The 23251-nt window shown below is 44.0% G+C and overlaps 1 protein-coding gene across 1 annotated transcript in view; it reads left to right on the forward strand.

The window, feature by feature from the left end:
- The first annotated feature begins 824 nt into the window (after nt 1-824).
- The window catches only part of LOC143940392 (catechol O-methyltransferase-like), a 31712-nt gene continuing 9285 nt past the window's right edge, over nt 825-23251 (forward strand). Inside the window, exons 1-4 of the mRNA XM_077461685.1 lie at nt 825-941; nt 7530-7719; nt 15227-15420; nt 16714-16845. Coding sequence (XP_077317811.1) covers nt 7578-7719; nt 15227-15420; nt 16714-16845 — 468 coding nt within the window. The 5' untranslated portion in view covers nt 825-941; nt 7530-7577. The remainder of the gene's footprint in view (nt 942-7529; nt 7720-15226; nt 15421-16713; nt 16846-23251) is intronic.

Here is a 23251-nt window from a genome sequence, read left to right on the forward strand (position 1 = left end):
GCTAGTCCGACGGACCAAAAACCGACGCTAGGGCAGCTATTGGCTACTGGCTATGAACTTCCTTATTCGAGTCCAGTCGTACGTCATCACGTTCGAATCCGTCGGAGTTTGGTGTGATTGTGTGTGGCCAAGTCTGCTCATTCGGAAAGTCCGTCAGAACTCTGTCAGAACTCCGTCAGAACTCCTTCAAAAGTCTGTCGGACATAAGTCTGGTCGTGTGTATGCGGCATAAGGCTGGATTCACACCTATGCATTTTTTGTGCTTTTTGCATTTTTGCAGATTTGCACTACAGAACGTGTTTCATAGGAAACCATGTTAAATTGACTGTAGTGCAAAATGCAAAAAGCACTAAAAATGCATAGGTGTGAATCCAGCCTTAAAACATTTTTTTTTCAAAATGTTTTTATTTTTTTTAGGAATTTTAATCTTTTTTTTTATTTTTTTGTGGAACACCACTTTAAACAATTGCAGCATAGAGGGATTTATAAATCAAGCCTATACAGCTCATAAAATGTATCACGTTCCTGTTTTGCGCATCCATGTTGTGCAACAAATTTGGTGAACATCTCCCAGAGATTATACTAGTATGCAAAAACAAAATTAGTATTTGTTTACATCAAAAATTGTACTGTAATGTGCAATGAGATCAAATATACGTTCACTTTTCACTACAACACATGTACTTGCTTGTTATACAGTATCTTTTTGGCGGTGACCTTCTTAGTGACTTATTTTACATAACAATTTTAATAAATGGGTGGAGATTCAACTGTGCCCCAGGCCCCCAAAAAGAAAGTCTTGCTGCATACCAGTGAGTTCACACCCAATGAGACGTGTGTAATTTAACACTATGCTAGCATTACCCTATAGGTTTAAGGATAGGTGTTATATCACACTTTCACTGGGGTCTATACTGCCAGAAGAGCACGTGGCTGCTTCGGTGAGTAATGAAACAGTGATCTTTTCTGTAATGTTTTTATTTGTATTATTTATTGCAGGTATTTGTATAACACCAGCAATGTATACAGCAATTTACATGCATTCATATCATTACCTGTCCTCATAGAGCTTACAATCTAAGGTCCCTATCTCACATACATACACACACATACTAGGGCCAATTTGGACAGGAGTCAATTGACCTACCAGACTATCCTTGAAACCCACACAAGCAAAGAGAACATTCCTTACATAACCCAACATTTATCTATGTAGCCAATGTAGAATAACTTAAGATCTTGTCGGTAAGAGGTAAGCTGTGTATTAAGAAACACACATGCACTGCAAAAAAACACTGAACAGCCATGGTTGCTGTATTTTGTGCATCTACGATGCTTGCTGACATTTCCAGAAGCAGACTGAGTAACATTATAGCTGCAGTGCTGTACATTTACCTCACTTGGCCTCATTTATTATTTGTCTTACGAAAGACGTGTTCTGTGCTGCCTACAGCCACCAATCAGGTTTAATCTGGCATTGAAAATGAGAGAGAATGGAAATTTGAGGAGAACATAGAACATTTCCCAATGAAAACAAATAATATATTCCAGATTGACAGAGTTTAAATTGTTTAATGGGACTAAGGTTTATATGGCATATGCACAAAGAACACTAAGGTTGCTAAAGAAATAAAGGTTAATATCCATATTGGGAATCGGATGCGGAAACATATTTACATGACACTGTACTGTATGAAGGAAACTGAGGGACTGATGAATTAACCTTGCAGACATTGTCGGGATGGGACATATTTTGACGCTTCAGTATGTACAAAGAGCTAACAGTATATTTTGCATGCCATAATGCACTGTTTTTCTAAAGAATAATATAGATTAGGCATGGCAGATAGTTGTTTTGTGGGCCACATGCGTTCCTGTCACTTCTCTGTGACCCTCAATTTGAGGACAAAAAATATAAATCTATCTTACATACTTTTGTAGCTAAATATTTCAGGAAATGTGTTATGGCCTCTTTCTATGTGATGAAATATTGTAATTGCAATTTTTTCTATAATGTTAAATTCCAAAGTGGCATAGGGGGATATTTACTAAAACTGGAGTAATCTGAATCTGGTGCAGCTGTGCATGGTAGCCAATCAGCTTCTAATTTCAGCTTGTACAAAAGCTTTGGCAATAAAACCTGGACGCAGATTGGTTTCTATCCAGAGTTGATCCAGGTTTTGCACGCTTCTGTTTTAGTAAATAACTCCACATAGTGTTTTTCTGACATTTAGCAGGTGCAGCCCACAACAGGCAAAAGATTGAGGATTTAGTCCTCTCAATTCAGCCCACTGATTTATCAGAATTTGACATGCCTGCCCTTGATGGACTGGCAATTAACATGTTGAACCAGGGGTATGTAGCCATGCCCCATAGGGGTTGCTGAATGTTGTGGTTCACCTGTCACTCTGCCCAGCCAGACATCAATCTCTCAGTCACTCAGAGACATAGAACAGTCCATAGCTTTGTTTTTTGTTTTTTTATTCGAACGGCTTAAACTTGGATGGGAAATTGGGAATTATGGGATGCCCAGGAATATTCAGTGCAAACTTTCTTGGGACTGCTATATACACTCCAATATAGACACTCTTCTCTCCAGCACAAACACTTGCTGTACATCGATTCTCCTCCAGCACTTCCCTTGCTGCAGACTGTTACTCCTCCAAACTAGCTAGCACCGCATGGGTAGGCCTGACCAGGGCTGTTTTTAAGGCAGGGAAAAGGGGAAGCTGCCCTGGGCCCTGTCATTGTTGTGGGGCCCAAAGCAGCTGCTTCATACTTGCCAACTATCCTGGTTTAAATTCCCTCACCCCTTGAGGTTGTAGTCCTGTGCTGTGTCCCAATATCTCAGTGTGAAGTGCTGTTACTAATGCTGCTTAGCTTTGCCCTATTTTTGTGTACAGATGACTCACCTGCAGACCCAGTATTTACATGTAAATTACCGGCATTCATATGTAAATAGTGACGGCATTCATACATAAATAGCAGCGGCAGGCGGCATTGATATGTATATCATGCCCCCCTGAGGTCATAGCCACAGTAATCTCTAGCAACCAATCAACAAGCAGAAATCATGGGCTGTAACCTCTGTAACAACTAACCAGTGATCTGTACTGTGTGCTGTAACTTCTAGCAACCAGCCAGTGAGCGGTAATAATACACTGTAACCTCTGGCAACCAATCGCAATAGCTGCCTGATTTGATTCAGTAAACTGATTTTGAGACTAGCTGCTATTTATTGTATGTCTCAGATCAGGTGGAGAGCAAAACTGCCTGGGGGGGCCCAAGAAAAGTTTTGCCCAGGGTTCAATCAATATTAAAGATGGCCCTGGGCCTAACACTACTTCAGACCCACCGCCTTTTGCGGGCAAGGACCCCGGGCCCCTGTGGTGTAGAAATAGTTCATGTGCTAACTGTCCTCTATTCAGCTACCAAACCCAGATAGCTCTCTTCAGGCCCTGCCAGCCAGCATGGCTGCAAATACCTCTTTCCACTACCATTCTCACAGTCCTCCCTTCTGGTTTTGCACCTATCTCAAACTGCAATCTCCCAGTTCTCTCAGGCATGGCTCCCCAGTCCTCCCGACTGTGCTCACTCACCAGCCCCCCCGGCTGTGACCAGTTGTCTTCCCTAGAGACTTTTATGCCGCGTACACATGACCGGACTTTCCGGCAGAATAGGTCCGATGGAATCATTCCGTCGGATAATCATGTGTGGGATAGTCCAATCGTTTTTCTTTAAAAAATTCAGACGGACCTAGAAATGGAACATGTTCCAAATCTGTCTGACTGACTCAATTCCTATCGGGAAAACCGTTCATCTGTATGCTGGTCCGACGGACCAAATATGACGTAAGGGCAGCTATTGGCTACTGGCTATTGAACTTCCTTTTCTAGTCCTGTCTTACGTCATCACGTTCAAAATGAACGGACTTTAGTCCGTTCGTGTGTGGGCAAGTCTGTTCATTCGGAAGTCCATCGTAACCCCGTCGAAAGTCAGTCGGGAAGACCGTCTGACCTTTTCTTCTGGAAAGTCCGGTCGTGTGTATGCGGCATAGTGTTCTCTCCTGCTGTCCTCTCCTTGCTCTCTCATGTGCCTCTCTTTCCAGGGTCTCGTCACTCCTCCTGGATGCACCTGAGCCCCAACCCAGGGTCACCCCCCAGACTGCTAGAAAATCCTAATTTTAGCACCTACTAGAGGGTGCTACAAGTTCAGTATATAGACTTTCTACAACAAAGCAATGATGTTGAGCAAACTGCAGTAACCCATAGCAATCAGATTTGTATTTTTATTTCAATTTAGAGCAGTCAGTACTAGAGTTAAGCACATTCATAGTAATGAAACAGGGTTCAAGCCTCACTGATACATTTAAAGTATAACTGTACATGTTGGTGCCCCCACCCAGAACTCTTACCTTAAGTGCACTTTATGGCAGACTTACATGTCTTCCTCCAGCAATGCAAGGTTGTCCTTCTCCCTCGTGGCTCCATCAATACTCTTGCCATCTTCTCCCAGGCTTCTTTCAGGCTTGAAGTCTTTCTTACTTCACCACTGGTTGGCCGTGGAAGATCTACCGTATTTATCGGCGTATAACACGCACCGGCGTATAACGCGCACCCCAAGTTTAGGAGGGGATTTTAAGGAAAAAAACTTTTAGGAGGGAAGTTTAAGGAAAAAAAAATTACATTTAAATGCCCATCAATGCAGCCTTATCAGTGTCCATCTGCAGTCTTGTGCATCATTGCACCCTTGTCAGTGTCATTTGCAGCCTTGTCATGCAGCCTTGTCCATCATTTGCAGCCTTGTCATGCAGCCTTGTCCATCATTTGCAGCCTTGTCATGCAGCCTTGTCCACCACTTGCAGCCTTGTCATGCAGCCTTGTCCACCACTTGCAGCCTTGTCATGCAGCCTTGTCCACCATTTGCAGCCTTGTCATGCAGCCTTGTCCATCATTGCACCCAGTGTCATTTGCAGCCTTGTCAGTTTTTTTTTGCAGCTTTTCCTTTTAAAAATGGTCCCGCGAGATACAGAGCCGGATTTTCTGTGTATCTCGGCGGTGCTCGGTAGATTACGCCCACCTTCGGCCATTCTCGGAAGATTTCGCCCGTTCTCTGCAGTTTTCGGCCATCGAGAACGGCCAAGGGTGGCCAAAAGCCGCCGAGAAGAGCTGAAGGCGACCGAAAGCCGCCGAGAAGAGCCGAAGGCTAAAGCAACTGCTCTTCCACAGTGCAACTGCACTTTGCAAAGTGCACCGTCTATTTGTCTTTAGTAAATCAACCCCATTGTCTCTTATTGCACTAAAACTACCTGATAGCATTTTTTTCAAATGGAAGTGTATACACACCCTAAATATTACCTTCTATTTGCTCCCTTTTGGTCTGTTTAACAAATATTTAAAGCCCTTTCTTATATCTCTTTAATATAAAAAAAAAACTCTCTGCTCACTTCCTGCGTTATTGCACACAACCCTCCTAGTCTTTATCTTGTAGTGCAGACAAATTTGCCTTTGTGTTGTAAAGATCAGAGAGTGGGAGAGGTTGAGTAGTTTAGCAAAATACACTTGGAAGCTGACAACACTCAATCCACAAAAGCACAAGTTGTCAGCCCACAACAAAGCTTAAGAGCTGAGTGCATTTTAGGCAAATCATAATAATGCATCATATAGGCTATGCTGTTACACAATTCTATTGAACTGTCCTATCAGCACACATCAACATTCACTGATTCTTTGTGACCTCATTATCATGTAGATAATTTTTTATTTTAATACACCTCAGTTTCTATTCAGTATACTACTTTGCCCTTCAGCACTGTCTGGAAACTCCTCTCTTTCACAGTGTGTGATTGGACCACTGGATCCCCTGAAGGATCAAACTTTTCTTCCTATAATTGATGTTCATTGAGAAATTGCATAATGACTACTTATTTAAAACATATATTAAGTCTAAATGTAAGATTTGTTAGGCTATTCATCATGTAACACCATATAACTCCATGCAATGCTATTGTCCAACTGCTTTGGCATTGTCAAATATTATCTAGTGATCCTACCAGGAAGATCTACCTCTTTGGGCAAATGACAAAACTCACTTGCTGTCTTTCAAAAGAGGTACAGTTGCCATTTTTTTCTCTGCTGTATTTTTTTTTCTTTTCTTGTCCTTATTTGTCATTTGAAAACCTCCTAAATAAACATTTTATAAAAGTAAAAAAGAAATTGCAGCGTTGCCACCTTTGCAAGCATATAACAGTTAAATACCGGGGCCATGTATTAATGCTGAATGTCGCTGTTGGGCTTTTTGTTTCAAAGACAGCACCTTTCTATCTCTGCAGGGTTTCCTATGCAACAGCAGAGCCCCTGCAATAGAATGGCAGCTATTCACTAAGGGAATTTCCCTGATTGCTTCTCCATTTTGATGCTTTGGGGAAATTGTCTACTACTGGGTCAGTAAATTAAGGGGACTCTGTCATAAAAACATAATCAAAGCTACCATTTCTAAACTCTCTTTCGAGAATTCTAGTTCCCTGGATGTCCTGTCAATGATCTGTCTTTTAAGCTCTGGAATCAATGACTTGGAAAAAATATAGGAAGTTTAGACACTTTTCGGACACTCATTTACATCATGTTTGTTCTGGGTCTGTGAATAAAAAGTTGTTTTTGAAGTAGGCCAGCAATGGCAGCCCTTGCATATCTCTCATGATGTTGTCACTTACACACTGCTCAGGTATATTAAAAAATACAATTCCCCAATTCTGTGCTCTCTTAACTTTGTTTAAGAAATAGTCACCTAATTTATCAATCTAGTTAGAATTACCATGTCAAACAATAGCAATCATGCAACTACTACGGTACCCTCTGAACTAATATTGCATATATTTGTCTGCATCGAAATAAAAACGTTTTTGGTAGCATAGAACAATGTCAGTAATCAAATAAACCCATTCCAATCAATTTTCAAAAACCCCCTCCTAAGCTACTCTTCATAAATATAAAAATGCATGAATTGAAAATGTGTAATAACCAGACAGGGCTTTCCTTTCATTTTTGCAAAATGAAATATTACATATATGAAAATCCGCTGTATAAAGGTGTAGCAACTAGTATAAATATACGTCCCACTTGGGTTGCTTTACTAAAACTGGAGTCTGCAAAATTTGGCGCAGCTCTGAATAGAAACCAATCAGCTTCCAGTTTTTTTTTTTTGGTCAAAGCTTAATAGCACAAGCTGAAATTAGAAGCTGATTGGCTACCATGCACAGCTGCACCAGGCTTTGCACTCTTCAGTTTTAGTAAATCATCCCCTATGTGACTCCAAACCATAATTTCACTCCAAGCACCAATGGTAAAAAAATAAATAAAATAATCTGCGACTTCATGACTCCATGTAGCTTCTCCCTTATAATTCAATGAACACTACACAAAAGGTAGAGGAGTTACACTATTAATTTTGTTGGATCTGATACAGTATAAACCAATATAACAATTTATATTCAGCTTTATAACATCTTTCACAACATCTATCATTTGCAGTATTCACTATTGAGGTAGAAATTTATTTGGTGTGTGAAACAATCAACCATGGAAAATAATTTGAAGGAACACAGAATGTTGAAGTTTGCCCTGGAAACCGCAGTATGTGGAGACCCTCAGAGTGTTGTGGACAACATAGACAATTACTGCAGACACAAAGAATGGGCCATGAATGTTGGAGATGAGAAGGGTAAGGACCAATACATCTTTAGGCTTTCCTCTTAATTTTATTATAAATGATTTCTCCTTTTCAATGTTCTAGCACATTTGTGGTGAGTCAACCATTATTATTATTATTCACGTTTTATATAGCGCCAACAGTTTACACAGCGCTTTACAATGTATAGGGGGGACAACACAGTTAAGTACAATACAAAAGGTGCAGGAGGGCCCTGCTCGTAGAGCTTACATTCTAAAGGGAGGGGGTGGTGGTACAAAAGGTAATAGCTGCAGAGAATGATTTGATAGGGGTGGCAACCATGCAAGTAAACATAATTTAGAAATGTACAGATTTGTTATATTGGTTGAACATACCTTCAAAAATGCCTTACAGCCCTTTGGTGCTCGCATGAACACCTTACGTGAGCACTAAAACGAACAACAACAAAGCTTAAAGAGGGCTATGACATTAACAAACACCACCAACACTGCAGTCAACGTTTCTTTACTTCATTGATTGCTCGTATATATAGATTATGGCATCTGTGTAGAGAATGGTTGAATTATATTTGTAAGAGACTTATAATGAGGTCATAGTGTGTATATTTAGTACAACATGATGGTAAAGAATAAAGAATTCTGAAATCATCATTTTGCTTAATGGAAAACTTATTCTGGATAGATGTAGTATTTTAAATCTATGTAGTGTATACAGATTACAGATGCATGTTAGCAGCAGTTGAGCATTCCAGAAAAGCATTTAAGGTGTTGGCAAACACGCTCAATTTCAAATGGAATCTAGGTGGGAGAGGTTAAGTTGTAAATTTAGCGTTAATAAAAAATGTTACACCTGTTTCTTTTAGTGGTTGATTGTTTCTAAATAATTCATTCACCTGGTACTCATCTTTTTTTATGCTTAGTCACAATAAAATACATGCAGCTCGTAGTTTTGTAAGCCTCTATGATGTTTTCTGGGTCTTTAATCCTAAATTAGAGTCTGCAATAAAAGAAAAAAACGCTAAATGCACATACATGTGTGTTTTACCTACCAAAATAGTTCTAATTTTGTTCAGCCATTCTTGTTATTTAAGCCCCAAACACACTATCAGATTTTCTGCTGATTTTTTCCTTCGGATTTACCAAAACCATATAATATGAGGTCAAACCTTAGGAGTTTCAACGTGTATGCAATCAGGCAGGCCCTTGCACTACATGGTTTTGGTAAATCTGAAGACAAAAATCAGCAGAAAATCTGATAGTATATATGGGGCTTTACACATCTCTATCACAAAAACGTGAACTTTGTGCACTAAGGCTAGGTTCACACTTCTGGTTGTGGTGATTCTGAGTGCAGGACAGAGTGTAAATCGCAACTGTTCCTGCACCTGCAACCACCCCCAGCAAAAGCGTGCTGTTCTTTTGTAGACGTGCGGTGTGGCTGTTCACTTTTGATGGTACCCCCATGCATCTGAAAACTCAATGTGTTTTGGGTTGTGGGAAATTGCATGGTGCAAAAGCACCATGTGATTTCCCTCTGGCCGTGTTTTAAAAAAGGCACAGGGAACTTTTTCTGCATGACAATGCTTGGACAGCAGCCATTCAAATTATGGGCCGGTGTCTTGTCTAATAACGTCCTCCATCGGATAGTGTCCGCTGTGTACTGCGCATGCGCAGTACACAGCAACACAGATTCCGAAAATTGCCGAGGATGAGCGGCGCCTGCGCCGTGAGTCCAGGTTCTATCCCCACTATCCAAGTGGACATAGAGTAGGAATAAAAAAGAGCCGAGCGCAGCGAGGCCGAGCCCGAAGCGTGGCGAGCGAAGCTCGCCCGCGAGGGGCCCTTTAATACTCACAACCCTATGTCCACTTGGAAGGTGGGGCTACCACCTCCACTCACGGCGCAGGCGCCGTTCAGCTTCGGAAATTTTCCGAAGCTTCGTCTGCTCCGTACTGCGCATGCGCAGTACGGGGCGGACGCTATATGATGGCCGGACACTATACGGCAGAACACCGGCATGCCTGCGTAAACACAGCAGAGCTGCTTAGATGTGAGCCTAGCCTAATGCAACTATTTTACCTTGCCTACTGATTTAGTAAGGAGCGCACATCATTACACTGTTGCAGTGCACTCTGTAATCTCCTCTGTCTGTTTTCTGCATTTTATTGGCAGCCTAGAGGTACAGTACCTGCAGTGAGCTTGTACAACTGAATCCCTGGCAGCTCTGATAGGCAAAACCTTAGCATTTCTTGATAATGCTGATGTTTTCCATTCTCTCCAGCTTCCTACTTATTACTATAGGCCAGTGGGGCAGCCCCCTCATAGTCCAAAAGGAACTACTTTGAAGTACATTTACTTATAAAGAAAGGACAATGTGCCTCTAGGTCCCCCCATTTATACCTGCAGCAATTTTTTGTTCTTTAGAGAAACTTCAGACTAACGTTAAGGCTGTTTTCACACTGAGGCGCTTTACAGGCGCTATAACGCTAAAAATAGCGCCTGCAAAGCGTCTTGAAAGAGCCTCTCCTGTCACTCCAATGTGAAAGCCCGAGGGCTTTCACACTGGAGTGGTGTGCTGGAAGGATGGTAAAAAAAGTCCTGCAAGCCGCATCTTTGCATTGCTGTAGGAGCGGTGTATACACTGCTTCTAATGCGCCCTTGCCCATTGAAATCAATGGGCAGTGCCGCCAATCCGCTGCAGCTCCGCTTGCTTTGCCAGCGGTTCTTAACCTCTAGCATTAAAAGCACCCCGCTATCAACTGCAAACCTCCGCAAAAATGGCAGTAAAGCATCGCTAAAAATAGCGGGGCTTTACCGTCGATGCCCCCCAACGCCCCAGTGTGAAAGTAGCCTAAAGTTCTGCAGTCAAATTTGAGAAAACCCCACTAATATGTTGGTTATGTGTTCCCACTCACACAACTATGATGATCACATTTTCAAACTGCCATTCAGGGACACCCTGCAACAACACTCCCCCACCCAAAGAAAGATGATTTTTGATACCTTTTTTTGTTAATTTTTGGAAAAACAAAAGCAATAAGCATCAGTGTCCCCTCAGTTCTCTCTGTCTCCTTTATCAATTTCCTCTCAGTTCCCTTCATTACTGTACTCTCAGTTCCCTATGTCACCTTTATTAATGCCCCCTCCGTTCCCTGTGTGTCACCTTCATTACTGTCCCCTCAGTTCCCTGTATCACCTTTATTAATGCCCCCTCCGTTCCCTATGTGTCACCTTCATTACTGTCCCCTCAGTTCCCTGTGTCACCTTTATTAATGTCCCCTCCATTCCCTGTGTGTCACCTTCATTACTGTCCCCTCAGTTCCCTGAGTCGCTTTCATTAGAGTCCCTTCAGTTACCTATTTGTCACCTTCATTACTATTCCCTCACTTCTCTGTGTTACCTTCATTACTGTCCCATATGTCACCTTCATATACCCTCACTTGTCAGCTTCAGTTCTGTTCCCCACTTGTGTCACCTTCTTCATTACTATTACCTCAGTTGTTTCCCTGTCACCTTCATATCCCCTCACTTGTCAGCTTCATTACTGTCTCTCACTTGTGTCACCTTCTTCATTATTATTCCTTCACTTTCTGTCCCCTCTGGTGAGTGAGGTCCCTCAGTCGGGCCGCGGGCAGGAGAAGGAGAAGTCGGACAGCTGCCGAATCGATCTGAGCCAGCAGTGCAGCAGAAGCTCACTCAGCCTTACGCTGAGAGCCTGACGTCACAGGTTGCTAGACACCAGGTGGAGGCGGCTATGTAGTTAGTAGGGTGGCTGACTGGCTGTGTCCTCTATTTCATTCCATTTGTCACTGCATTGTCCCAGAGTGAAAGTGCCTGTGACCCAGCACAAACATGTCAATTGCGGGACAGTCCCGGGAAATCCAGGGCATGTGGGCACCCTACACACAATAACTAAAATAATAAAAAAAAAAAATGTCTTACCCTTTTAGTTGTTTGTTTAGAGAAGGCCCTGGACAGACTTCAAAATACTTAATTCAGTTTTAATTTCCCCTCATTAACATACAATGTAGAAGGCCATCCTTCTAGATCAGGGTTTCTCAACCAGGGTTCCATGGAACTCTAGGGTTCCGCCAGAGGTTGCTAGGGGCTGAGTAATGAGCAATTTGCACCTCTCAGATAAGTTTCCACTAATACCATTGGTCTTTTTAGATATCTGTAATTCTTCCCATTGACCACAAGGGTAAGGAGCTTTCTTCCCACTGACCATGACACTTATGTATCATGAGTTGTAGATACAGTAATTTTTAGCAAGGGTTCCCTGAGACCGTAAAGTTATTTTAAGGGTTCCTCTGCGTTGAAGAGGTTGAGAAAGGCTAAAACTGATGCACACAGAATCTATTACCGCTGTGCATAGTAACCAATCAGCTTCTAACTTCAGCTTGTTCAGTTAAAGGATGACTCCACTTTCGTGGGGCGAAAAAAAATGCAAATAAAAAAAAATCATATAGAATATACAATTGCAACACAAGTCATATTGTAATTGAATGTTATTAAAAATTACATTTCTTTTCAATCTGCAGTGCTGTAATTCTCTGTAAAATGCAATGCAATATGGCTACCTGGAGGTGTTCTGTACACAGAATGTGTACAGAACGCCCCCAGAAACATCATTTCCTGCTTGTGTGATTGGCTCACTGATTTTCCCAGAAGTCTACACTAAGCTACAAGTCAGCTATCAGGCATCCCTGCAACAAAAATGTAATTTTTGCTAAGATACTACAAATAGGAAATTACGTTTAAAGACCCAGCATGTTTCCTCATTAGAGCTCTGCAGGTGCGGCAGCTGATTTATAATTATGAAACTGCTCCCTTTAGATTCACTTACCATGTGGACACAAAAAAACACACAGGGATTTCTTCCGAATAACAAAAGGTAGGACTCTGCGAAAAAGTTTGTTAAAATCCTTGTAATGTACATTGATCACCCAGAGGGCAATGTTTTTTCTCAAAAAAAGTGGAGTTACTCTTTAAGCTTTGGCAATAAACCCCAGAAGCTGATTGGTTACTATGCACAACTGCACCAGATTCTTTGTGCACCAGTTTTAGTAAATCTACCCTACAGTGCTCAAATCTAGTTTACAACTGACAACACAGTATAGACAGGGTTAATTTTAGTAAACATAAACTTTGTAACTCATTTTGGATAGCGGATTAAAACTTCTGTTTTGGAGTTTAAAAAGGTATGCTATGTGAATGGGGACATATAACAAATGTAAAGTAGGTGTTATCCCAATTAAAAGCATAAAACAGCATAAAAACACTTTAGGCTGCCTACACACCCCCTTCAGCCTTCTATTAAATCTAACACTGAGCCCCGGTTCACACTGCTGCGACTTGTCATGTGTCAAAGTCACATGGCAATTTGTGCCCCATTAATGGCAATGGAACTGTTCTAATTCATGCGACTCAAGTCGTCTCAACTTAGAAAAAGGTTCCTGCACTACCTTGGAATGACTTCATCACAACTTTCATTGACTTGTGTTAAATAAGTTGTATGCAAGCGGCGATGTCTTAGCTTCAAAGTCACGTGACTTTGAAGCCAAGCTGGTGTGAACCGGCACTTAAAGGGGTTGTAAAGGCAGAAGAGTTTTTATCTTAATGCATTCTATGCATTAGGATAAAATACCTTCTGTGTGCAGCAGCCCCCGTCAGCCCCCCTAATACTTACCTTAGCCCCATCTCTGTCCAGCGATGTCCATGAGTGTCTTACCTGTCTGGGTCTCTCCTCCTGATTGCCTGAGACACAGCAGCGGCACCATTGGCTCCCACGGCTGTCAATCATACTCAGGTAGCCAATCAGGGGAGAGAGGGATCAGGGCTGGGTCAGAGCTCCATGTCTGAATGGACACAGGGAGCTGTGACTTGGCTCAGGTGCCCCTATAGCAAGCTGCTGACTGTGGGGGCACTCAATAGGGGGAGGGGCCAGGAGCAGCGAAGAGGGACCTGAGAAGAGGAGGATCCAGGCTGCTCTGTGCAAAACCAACTGCACAGAGCAGGTAAGTGCGTTTGTTATTTTTTTAATTTTTTTTTTAAACAAGACTTTACAATCACTTTAAGTGCAGCAGGTGCTGTGGCTCTTCACAGGGGAGTGAGGAGACAATATGATTTAATCCTATATTTGACGTACTACTGCATGATGCATCGCATTACTTGCAGTTGTGGTATGGTTCCGGTGTGGCTCCATAGAACTGCATTAACCATGTTTGGCAGCAGCACTGCCCACCAAAAGCGACATGTTGTTTAACTATAGGATTGTGGAAAGGTAATATAAATATTAATTTCTTCATGTATTCATAGCTAGATTAACCGCTTGCTGACCACCCGCCACAAATCGCCGTAGCTGTACGGCAGCCACTTTAAGGGGTATAGGGGGCGTGTGTGCCCGTTGCGGTACTGAGGTGCGATGTGTACGCCGCGATGTCCGCCGGGCACATGAGATCGCTCCTGACAGAGCCAGAACGAGGATCTGTGTGTGTAAACACACAAAAAACACGTTCTGACAGGGGAGAGGAGACAGATCGTGTGTTCCTAGAATATAGGAACACTGATCAGTCTCCTCCAGGCAGTCCCACCCCTCCCCCCCCACAGTTAGCACACACTGAGGGAACACATTTAACCCCTTGATCACCCCCTAGTGTTAAACCCTTCCCTTCCATTGACATTTATACAGTAATAAGTGGCTATTTATAGCTCTGATTGCTGTATAAATGTCAGTGGTCCCACAAAAGTGTCTGATCTGTCCACCGCAATGTCGCAGTCCCAATAAAAATCACAGATCGCCACCATTTTTTATTTAAAAAAAATAAAAAATAATAATTAAAATGACATACATCTATCCCCTATTTTTTAGACGCTATAACTTTTGTGCAAACCAATTAATTTACGCCTATTGCGATTTTTTACCAAAAAATATGTAGAAGATTACATATTGGCCTAAACTGAAGGAAAAAAATATATTTTTTTGAAATTTTGGGGGTATTTATTATAGCAAAAAGTAAAAAATATCGGGGTTGATTTACTAAAGGCAAATCCACTTTGCACTACAAGTGCACTTGGAATTGCAGTCGCTGTAGATCTGAGGGGAAGATTTGAAATGAGGGGAGGCTCTGCTGATTTCTATCATCCAATCATGTACAAACAAAAATGCTTTTTTATTTTCCTTGCATGCCCCCCTCAGATCTACAGTGACTGCACTTTCAAGCGCACTTTTAAGTGCCCTTGTAGTGCAAAGTGGATTTGCCTTTAGTAAATAAACCCCATTGTGGTTTTTTTTTTTTCAAATTCATCTCTCATTTTTGTTTATAGTGCAAAAAAATAAAAAACACAGAGGTGATCAAATAACACCGTGCAATTGTCTGTTAAAGCAACGCAGTGCCGCATCGCAAACAATGGCCTGGTGAGGAAGGGAGTAAATCCTTCTGGGGCTGAAGGGGTTAAAGATTATTCTTAATATTTGCCTATAGTTCCTGTATAAAGTGAGTTATGTGCTAGAGCTACCATCCTTTGTGTTTTCTCAGGCCTGATCCTGGACAAAGTAGTGAAAGAGACAGACCCTTCAGTAATCCTGGAACTGGGAACATACTGCGGATATTCTGCAATACGAATCGCTCGCTTGTTGAAGCCTGGAGCTCGGTTGTTCACCGTGGAGCTGGATCCAGTTCATGCTGCTGTGGCCAAGCAGATGATTGAATTTGCAGGAGTTCAGGATACGGTATACCCAACAGATGGCTTGCAGCAAATTTCAAAGTTCAACAAACCCAGTCAGCAAAGAACCGTGATGACTTACATGTCATTCATTTCCCTAAGCAGAATTTATCAAGATATGCAGCTCTGCGCAAATAACAATAATACCATTTTAATATGTAAATATAGATCTTTTGAAATCAATGTAATCAATCGATTTATACTGTGTATATATATATATATATATATATATATATATATATATTACTAGATACTTTAAAAAAAAAGTGATTACAAACTTTTTAACGCAAGTGTAAATTGATCTCGTAATCTTCAAAAAAAAAGATGTTTTGCTTACTTGATATTTGCTGTCAGATGCTGAACATTCAATTTTCCATCAGATTTCAATTAAAGTATATCCTAATATAAAGAAATGTATGGGTTGACATTGCTGTTGCTTGACTCTCGCTTTAGTACCCCTGATTCATGAACCAAAACAAACATGAAGAAAATCAGTGGAAGAAAATTCGACATGCCTTACCTTGTTTAGGTCAATTGCTCAGAAACCCAAGCATCAACATGACAGCCAGACATCTAGCATTTTCAGAAGGAATGGCCGCTCATTTATTGCTCTCATGACATGTTTCCTTTAAACCACGTCTGTAATGAATTGCATACTGCAAAATGAATGGATTTCAACACACTGATGTGAATTTGCAATATGTGAAGCACTGCATAAAGGTTATTATAGGTATATTATTATAGATTTATAAATACCTATAATAAATAAATACATGAATAAATAAATCTCAGTTTGTTTTACTAGTGAATTTGCCTAACTGCTGTTGACAAAAGCATAGTGAGAACCAAAAGAAGTGTTTGGCACCAGAATGTATCCATATACAAGGAAAAAAGGCATAACAAATTACCTAACTTTTGGTTTTAGGTGGAAATACCTTTTAGGCCTCATGCCCACTCAGCGTTTTGCCCCAGTGTATAAAGGTCCAGCGTTTAGACTTGGGTAGAAAGCACAGGTGTACCATCCAGCTTTGCTGGTGGCAGCCTATAAAACACTATGAGAGACTAACAACTGCTGCGGCTGGATGGTGCACCTAGCAGTACAGGGCAATATGGGCAGTATGCACACAGGGATGAATGCTTGGAATGCAGACTGCTTGCGTTGTGGGCATTCATTCCTGGGCACATAGTGTCCTAAATGTTAGTAAACGGGCAGTGTACATGATGCCTGTGTTAAAGATCGTTGATGTAAAGAGTGCATGTTTATATGATCTTGACAAATCTACATGGTTTTGATTTTTAGGTTTTGGTGTTGGAAGGGTCCACTACAAACATCATTCCTCAGTTAAGGCAAAAGTATAACGTGGATGCTTTGGACTTCGTGTTCTTGGACCACGCAAAGGACAGATACCGACCAGACACCATACTGTTGGAGGTAAATATTATGCAGGAAAGAAATTTGCATGATTCCCCCATCAACACAGTCAGTGCTGACAGGGGAATCCCTCCTGTCGAGACAATGTATTCTTCTGGCCAGGCGGCAGCGGGGAGTGGGGGAAGCTGCCCCCTCATGGAGAAGACAGTAATAATTGCTAGCGGCCGATAATCGCTAAATAATCTGGCAGGCTGGTTGTACCCAAGTTGATTAATCAACTTGGTACATTCAGCCTGCCCACACATGATTTGAATTTTAGCCGATTCCTGCTGAAACAGCCAAGATCCAAACCATCTATGGCATGCCTTAGAGTGAGGATACCCCTGTTTATTTACTGCTGTGTCCTATTAGCAGTTATCTCTACCAAGCAGCTAATATATGCTCACAATTTTGCTTGTTGACTTATAATGCGATAGGTCTGCCATTTTGATAATTAATTTGTTGAAAAACCTCTAAGGGTACCTTTCAAAGACCTACAGCCAAGATACAAAAACTGTTCTAGAACATATTGTTGGTGCAGACTAGGGATGAGCCGAACACCCCCCGGTTCGGTTCGCACCAGAACTTTCGAACGGACCCCAAATTCGAACGAACTTTAGAACCCCATTGAAGTCTATGGGACTCGAACGTTGGAAATTAAAAGTGCTAATTTTAACAGCTAATATGCAAGATACTGTCCTAAAAAGGGTTTGGGGACCTGGCTCCTGCCCCAGGGGACATGGGTCAATGCCTAAAATGTTTTTAAAAATGGCCATTTTGGCTTGAGCACTGCTTTTTATGACGATTAAAGTGAAAAAAAAGTGAAATATTCCTTTAAATATTGTGCCTGGGGGTTGTCTGTAGTATGCCTGTGAAGTGCCACGTGTTTCCCGTGTTTAGAACAGTCCCTGCACAAAATGACATTAAACGGAAATAACACCTTTTAAAACTGCTTGTGGTTTTAGGCTGGGTTCACACTGCTGCGGGGGGAGATCCGGATGTGATTCGCACCGCAAATCACATCCGATCTCCGTAGCGATGCGAGTTCAGCCATACAGATGGTATGGCTGAATTCGCAGCGCTCCTGCAGCAAACTCGCACGGGACCCTTTTTTTGGTCCGCAACAGAATCGAATCGCATGGGGGTTCACACCATGCGATCCGATTCCTGTGCGAGTCGGCAGATCGCACTGCGATATGCGGACGGATCTGGGGGTGTCATTAACATAACATTGACACTCCCAGCCGTCCGCATAGGGCAGCGTGAACTGCCGGCGGGAGGTGTGCGATGCGGGAAAACGCCGCGGATTCGCAGCGTTCCCGCATCGCAGCGGTGTGAACCCGGCCTTAATGTTATATCTGGTTCCTGCAATATGGTTGAAAATCATTGAGAAAAATGGCATGGGTAGCCCTCCCTGCCCATTACCAGCCTATTTGGGTCTTGTACGCATATTAAGGGGAACCCTGTACCCATATTAAAAAAAGGAAATGCGTGTGGCCCCCAGGCCCTATATACTCAGAACAGCAGTATACAGGCGGTGCAAACAAGACAGGGACTGGGTAGCTTTGTTGTGTTAAGTTGAATCTGTTTGTAATTTTCAACTGGTACATTTTTAAAGTGTAGCTCCAGTCAAAAAAACAATTTTTAAGCTTTTTGGAAAACATAGGGAAGGGTTATCATCCCTGTATAATTTGTTTTGTCGTCCATCTTTTTTCATCTCACTTGCTGTTGTCTCCTTCCAATTGCAAGTAGGAGATGTTTGTAAATTGGATGTTTGAAAGTAGGGGCCTGCCCTATATGCTCTGCAGAAATGGCGGAACAAGGTGTTGGTTTTGCCACAACATTGTAAGCCCTCAAAGTGACTCTTGGTGGGCGCTGGAGCGCCCTGCTGTGAACGATTATATCAACAATTGTAATTACATGCCATTGTTGAACAGTGGTAGAAAAATTGACCTTTGGTGGTTGTGGTGCTGGTGCCACAACACTATAAGTCCTCACCGTTACTCTGGGTGGGCACAGGAAGGGGCCCTCCTGTGAAATATTATATCAAGAATTGTAATTACATGTCCCTGTTAAACAGGGGCAGAAAAATTTGGCCTTAGGCACTGCTGCTGGTGCCACCACACTGCAACCTCTCCCATATACTCTAGTTTTATTGCAGGAATTAGCCCTGCTGCAAAGCATTCCATCAAAAATTGTAATTAAACGCCCCTGTTAAACAGGGGCAGAAAAATTGGGCCTTAGGCACTGGTGCTGGTGCCACCACACTGCAACCTCTGCCATATACTCTAGTTTTATTGCAGGAATTAGCCCTGCTGCAAAGCATTGCATCAAAAATTGTACTTAAACGCCCGTGTTAAACAGGGGCAGAAAAATTGGGCCTTAGGCACTGGTGCTGGTGCCACCACACTGCAACCTCTGCCATATACTCTAGTTTTATTGCAGGAATTAGCCCTGCTGCAAAGCAATGCATCAAAAATTGTAATTAAACGCCCCTGTTAAACAGGGGCATAAAAATTGGGCCTTAGGCACTGGTGCTGGTGCCACCACACTGCCACCTCTTCCATATACTCTAGTTTTATTGCAGGAATTAGCCCTGCTGCAAAGCATTGCATCAAAAATTTTAATTAAACGCCCCTGTTAAACAGGGGCAGAAAAATTGGGCCTTAGGCACTGGTGCTGGTGCCACCACACTGCAACCTCTCCCATATACTCTTGTTTGATTGCAGGAATTAGCCCTGCTGCAAAGCATTGCATCAAAAATTGTACTTAAACGCCCCTGTTAAACAGGGACAGAAAAATTGGGCTGATGACATCAACCAGAACCAGAAATGTTCTTCCAACATATCAGCGGAGGAGGAAGAGGATAGACAATCAACATAACAGGACAGTCACTCAGCATCAGCATAGGCAGTCTTGAAGGGATGTGATATTTCAAAAAAAATTATTCTGTTACATCAGCTTTAGGTGCTTGGTAACTGTGGGTGATCCAAGACTGATTCATCTTGATGAAGGTCAGTCGATCAACTGATTCGGTGGACAGACGCACCCTGTGATCGGTAACAAAGCCACCAGCAGCACTGAAGGTGCGTTCCGAAAGAACGCTGGATGCAGGACAGGCCAGTAGCTCAATTGCATACTGTGCAAGCTCTGGCCAGTGATCCATCCTCAAGACCCAGTAAGCCAGAGGATTTTCTGTGGGAAAGGTGTCCAAGTCTGACCTTGCCCCTAGGTATTCCTGCACCATGTAAATCAGACGCTGGCGATGGTTGCTGGAACCGATCATACCTTGGGGCTGCGGACTAAAAAATTGTCTGAAAGCATCAGTCAGACGGCCACCTTCTCCACCGCTCCTTCTGGCCGATGCCTCAGCAACACGTTGTCCAGGACCAGGAGTTTGTAACCTCCCAGTCTCTGGGAACGCGTTGCACAGACCTTTCTGCAAGGCCTCCCGGAGATGTCTCATCCTCTGCTCCCTCTGCGATGGCAAGATAAGGTCGGCAACCTTACCCTTGTACCAGCCAGTAATGGTCCCTCTCCTTGATCCGAAGAATACGAGGATCCTTCCGCAGGCTTTGCAGGATCAGGGAGGCCATGCAGCGTAGGTTAGCTGAGGCATTCGGTCCGGAGTCCTCTGGGTCACTAAGGACAACATGATCTGCAGCTGCCTCCTCCCAGCCACGTACAAGTCCACGTGTTTCTTGGGACTGTAAATCATCCCTACAAGACTGCTGCTGCTGCTGATGCTGAGTGCCAGCCTTTACCTCCATGCTGACACAATCATCCTCCTCCTCCTCTTCCTCCTCCTCCTCATCCTCTTTCTGTGTGCTGGGTGGCACAGCAGGAACACTGTCTGGATAAAGGGGGCCTTGAGAGGCAAGGAAGTCCTCCTCTTCCTGCCTCTGTTCTGCCTCAAGTGCCCTGTCCATTATTCCACGCAGCGTATGCTCCAAGAGGTGGACAAGAGGTACAGTGTCACTGATGCATGCATTGTCACTGCTCACCATCCTTGTGGCCTCCTCAAACGGTGACAGGACAGTGCATGCATCCCTGATCATGCCCCACTGGCATGGTAAGAAAAAACCGAGCTCCCCTGACCCTGTCCTGGTGCCGTAGTCACACAGGTACTCATTGATGGCCCTCTGCTGCGTGTGCAGCTGCTGCAGCATGGCCAACATTGAGTTCCATCTGGTGGGCATGTCACATATAAGGCGGTTCTTGGGCAGGTTCAACTCCTTTTGGAGCTCAGCCAGCCGAGCACAGGCATTAAATGATCGGCGGAAATGCACACAGACTTTCCTGGCCTGCTTCAGGACATCCTGTAAGCCGGGGTACCTGCCCAAGAACCGCTGCACCACCAGGTTAAGGACGTGAGCTACACAGGGCACATGGGTCAGTTGTCCCTGTCGGAGGGCGGAGAGGAGGTTGGTGCCATTGTCACAAACCACCATTCCTGGCTTAAGCTGGCGTGGCGTCAACCACCTCTCAGCCGGCCCCTGCAGAGCTGACAAAACATCCGCCCCAGTGTGGCTCCTGTCCCCCAAACAAACCAGCGCAAGCACGGCATGGCATCGTTTTGCCTGCGTACTTGCGTAGCCCCTGGAACGCCTACGAAGCACCGCTGGTTCTGAGGACAGAGCACTGGAAGAGGCCATGGAGGAAGAAGAAGAGGAGGGGGTGGAGGAGAGAGGTGTGTCACAACCAATAGTAGCATTTTGGAGGCGTGGTGGCGGAACAACCTCCAACACTACTGCACCTTGTCCTGCATCCTTCCCAGCTGCCAGAAGAGTGACCCAATGGGCCGTGAAAGACAGGTAATGTCCCTGTCCATGCCTGCTGGACCATGAGTCAGCGGTAATATGCACCTTACCGCTGACCGCCCTGTCCAGCGAGGCAAGGACATTGCCTTCCACATGCCGGTAGAGAGCCGGAATCGCCTTCCATGAGAAAAAGTGGCGTTTGGGGACCTGCCACTGAGGAACCGCACATTGTACAAACTCACGGAAGGGGGCCGAGTCTACCAACTGAAAAGGCAGCAGTTGAAGTGCTAGCAATTTAGCCAAGCTAGCATTCAACCGCTGAGCATGTGGATGGCTGGGAGTGAACTTCTTTCGCCGGTCCAGCAGCTGGGGCAGAGACATTTGCCTGCTATAATCGGACGTGGGTGTACCGCTAGCAGAGTTCCCGGAAGCACTTGGCTGTGACACACCTAATTCTACACCTTCATTCCTCTCAGAGCAGGTTTCAGAGAGGACTGAAGGTCTAGTGGGGTTGGAGATGCCAGCTGATGAGGAGCAAGGAGAGGTCCGCTTTGTTCTTTGGTGTGGGTCTTTGAGGTACGCTTGCCAACGAGCTGCATGGCAGGTCAACATATGTCTGGTCAAGCATGTGGTGCCCAAGCGGCTGATGTTTTGGCCACGCGAGATACGCTTGAGACATATGTTGCAAATAGCAGCGGTGCGATCTGATGCACTCGTCTCAAAAAGGCCCACACCAAAGAACTTTTAGAATAACGCGCAGAGGCAGCGCCCTGCACAGGCGGAGCTCTGCGGTGTGATTCAGTCGGTGTGCTGCCCCTAAGCTGGCCCCCGGAGGGCATCCTGCCTCTTTGGACATGTGCCTCCTCCTCCTCCTCCTCCTCTCTCCTTCCAGGCACCCACGTGGAGTCAGTGCCCTCATCATCCCCTCCCTCTTCATCGCTGTAGCAAACCTGGCAGTATGCTGCAGCTTGTGGAACATGACTGCCAGATTGCTGTCCTTCTTGAGCATCCCCTCTCTCTGCGCTCACGCTACTGCCTTCCTCTAGCTGAGTGTCATCATCAGAGCCCACCAAACACTGGGCATCCTCCTGGAGCATGTACCCAACACTGTGCTCAAAGAGTTCAGGAGACTCCTCAGGAGGACGTGGTGGGTCTAGGGAAGGAGTCACTGATGATGACATTGAGAGGAGGGAAGACGATGCGTTGGCAGCTGCTTTGCTAGTACCCTGAGACTGGGTGAGAGAGGATGAGGAGGATGAAGAGGGCTTGGTCATCCACTCTACCAAGTCGTTGGCATGTTGCGGCTCAACATGTCCAGCTACCGAAAAGAAGGACAAGCGTGTCCCATGGCCACGTGCTGATGACAATGCACCGCGTCCACGACCAGCACTGTTGTCTCTAGACCTGTCTGCCTCTCCTTGCTGGCCTTCCAGACATGGTAATGGCCTGAAGGGAGTTGGGTAAAAAAGCAGTTGGGTAGTGTATATTGTGCTAGAGGCACACAACACCCACTAACTCCTGCAGATGCCTTTATTACAGAACACCAGAGATAAAGGGGTATATACAGATGTATACTGTGCTGTGCTGGAGGCACACACAACTTCCAATAACTCCTGCAGATGGCAAGTGGTCTCAAATAGAGAAGAGCTATGTAGGTGGATATAGCG

Source organism: Lithobates pipiens, unplaced genomic scaffold, assembly GCF_037356315.1.
Source record: "Lithobates pipiens isolate NorthernLeopardFrog02 unplaced genomic scaffold, aLitPip1_a1.2 Scaffold_3, whole genome shotgun sequence".
Lineage (NCBI taxonomy): Eukaryota > Metazoa > Chordata > Amphibia > Anura > Ranidae > Lithobates > Lithobates pipiens.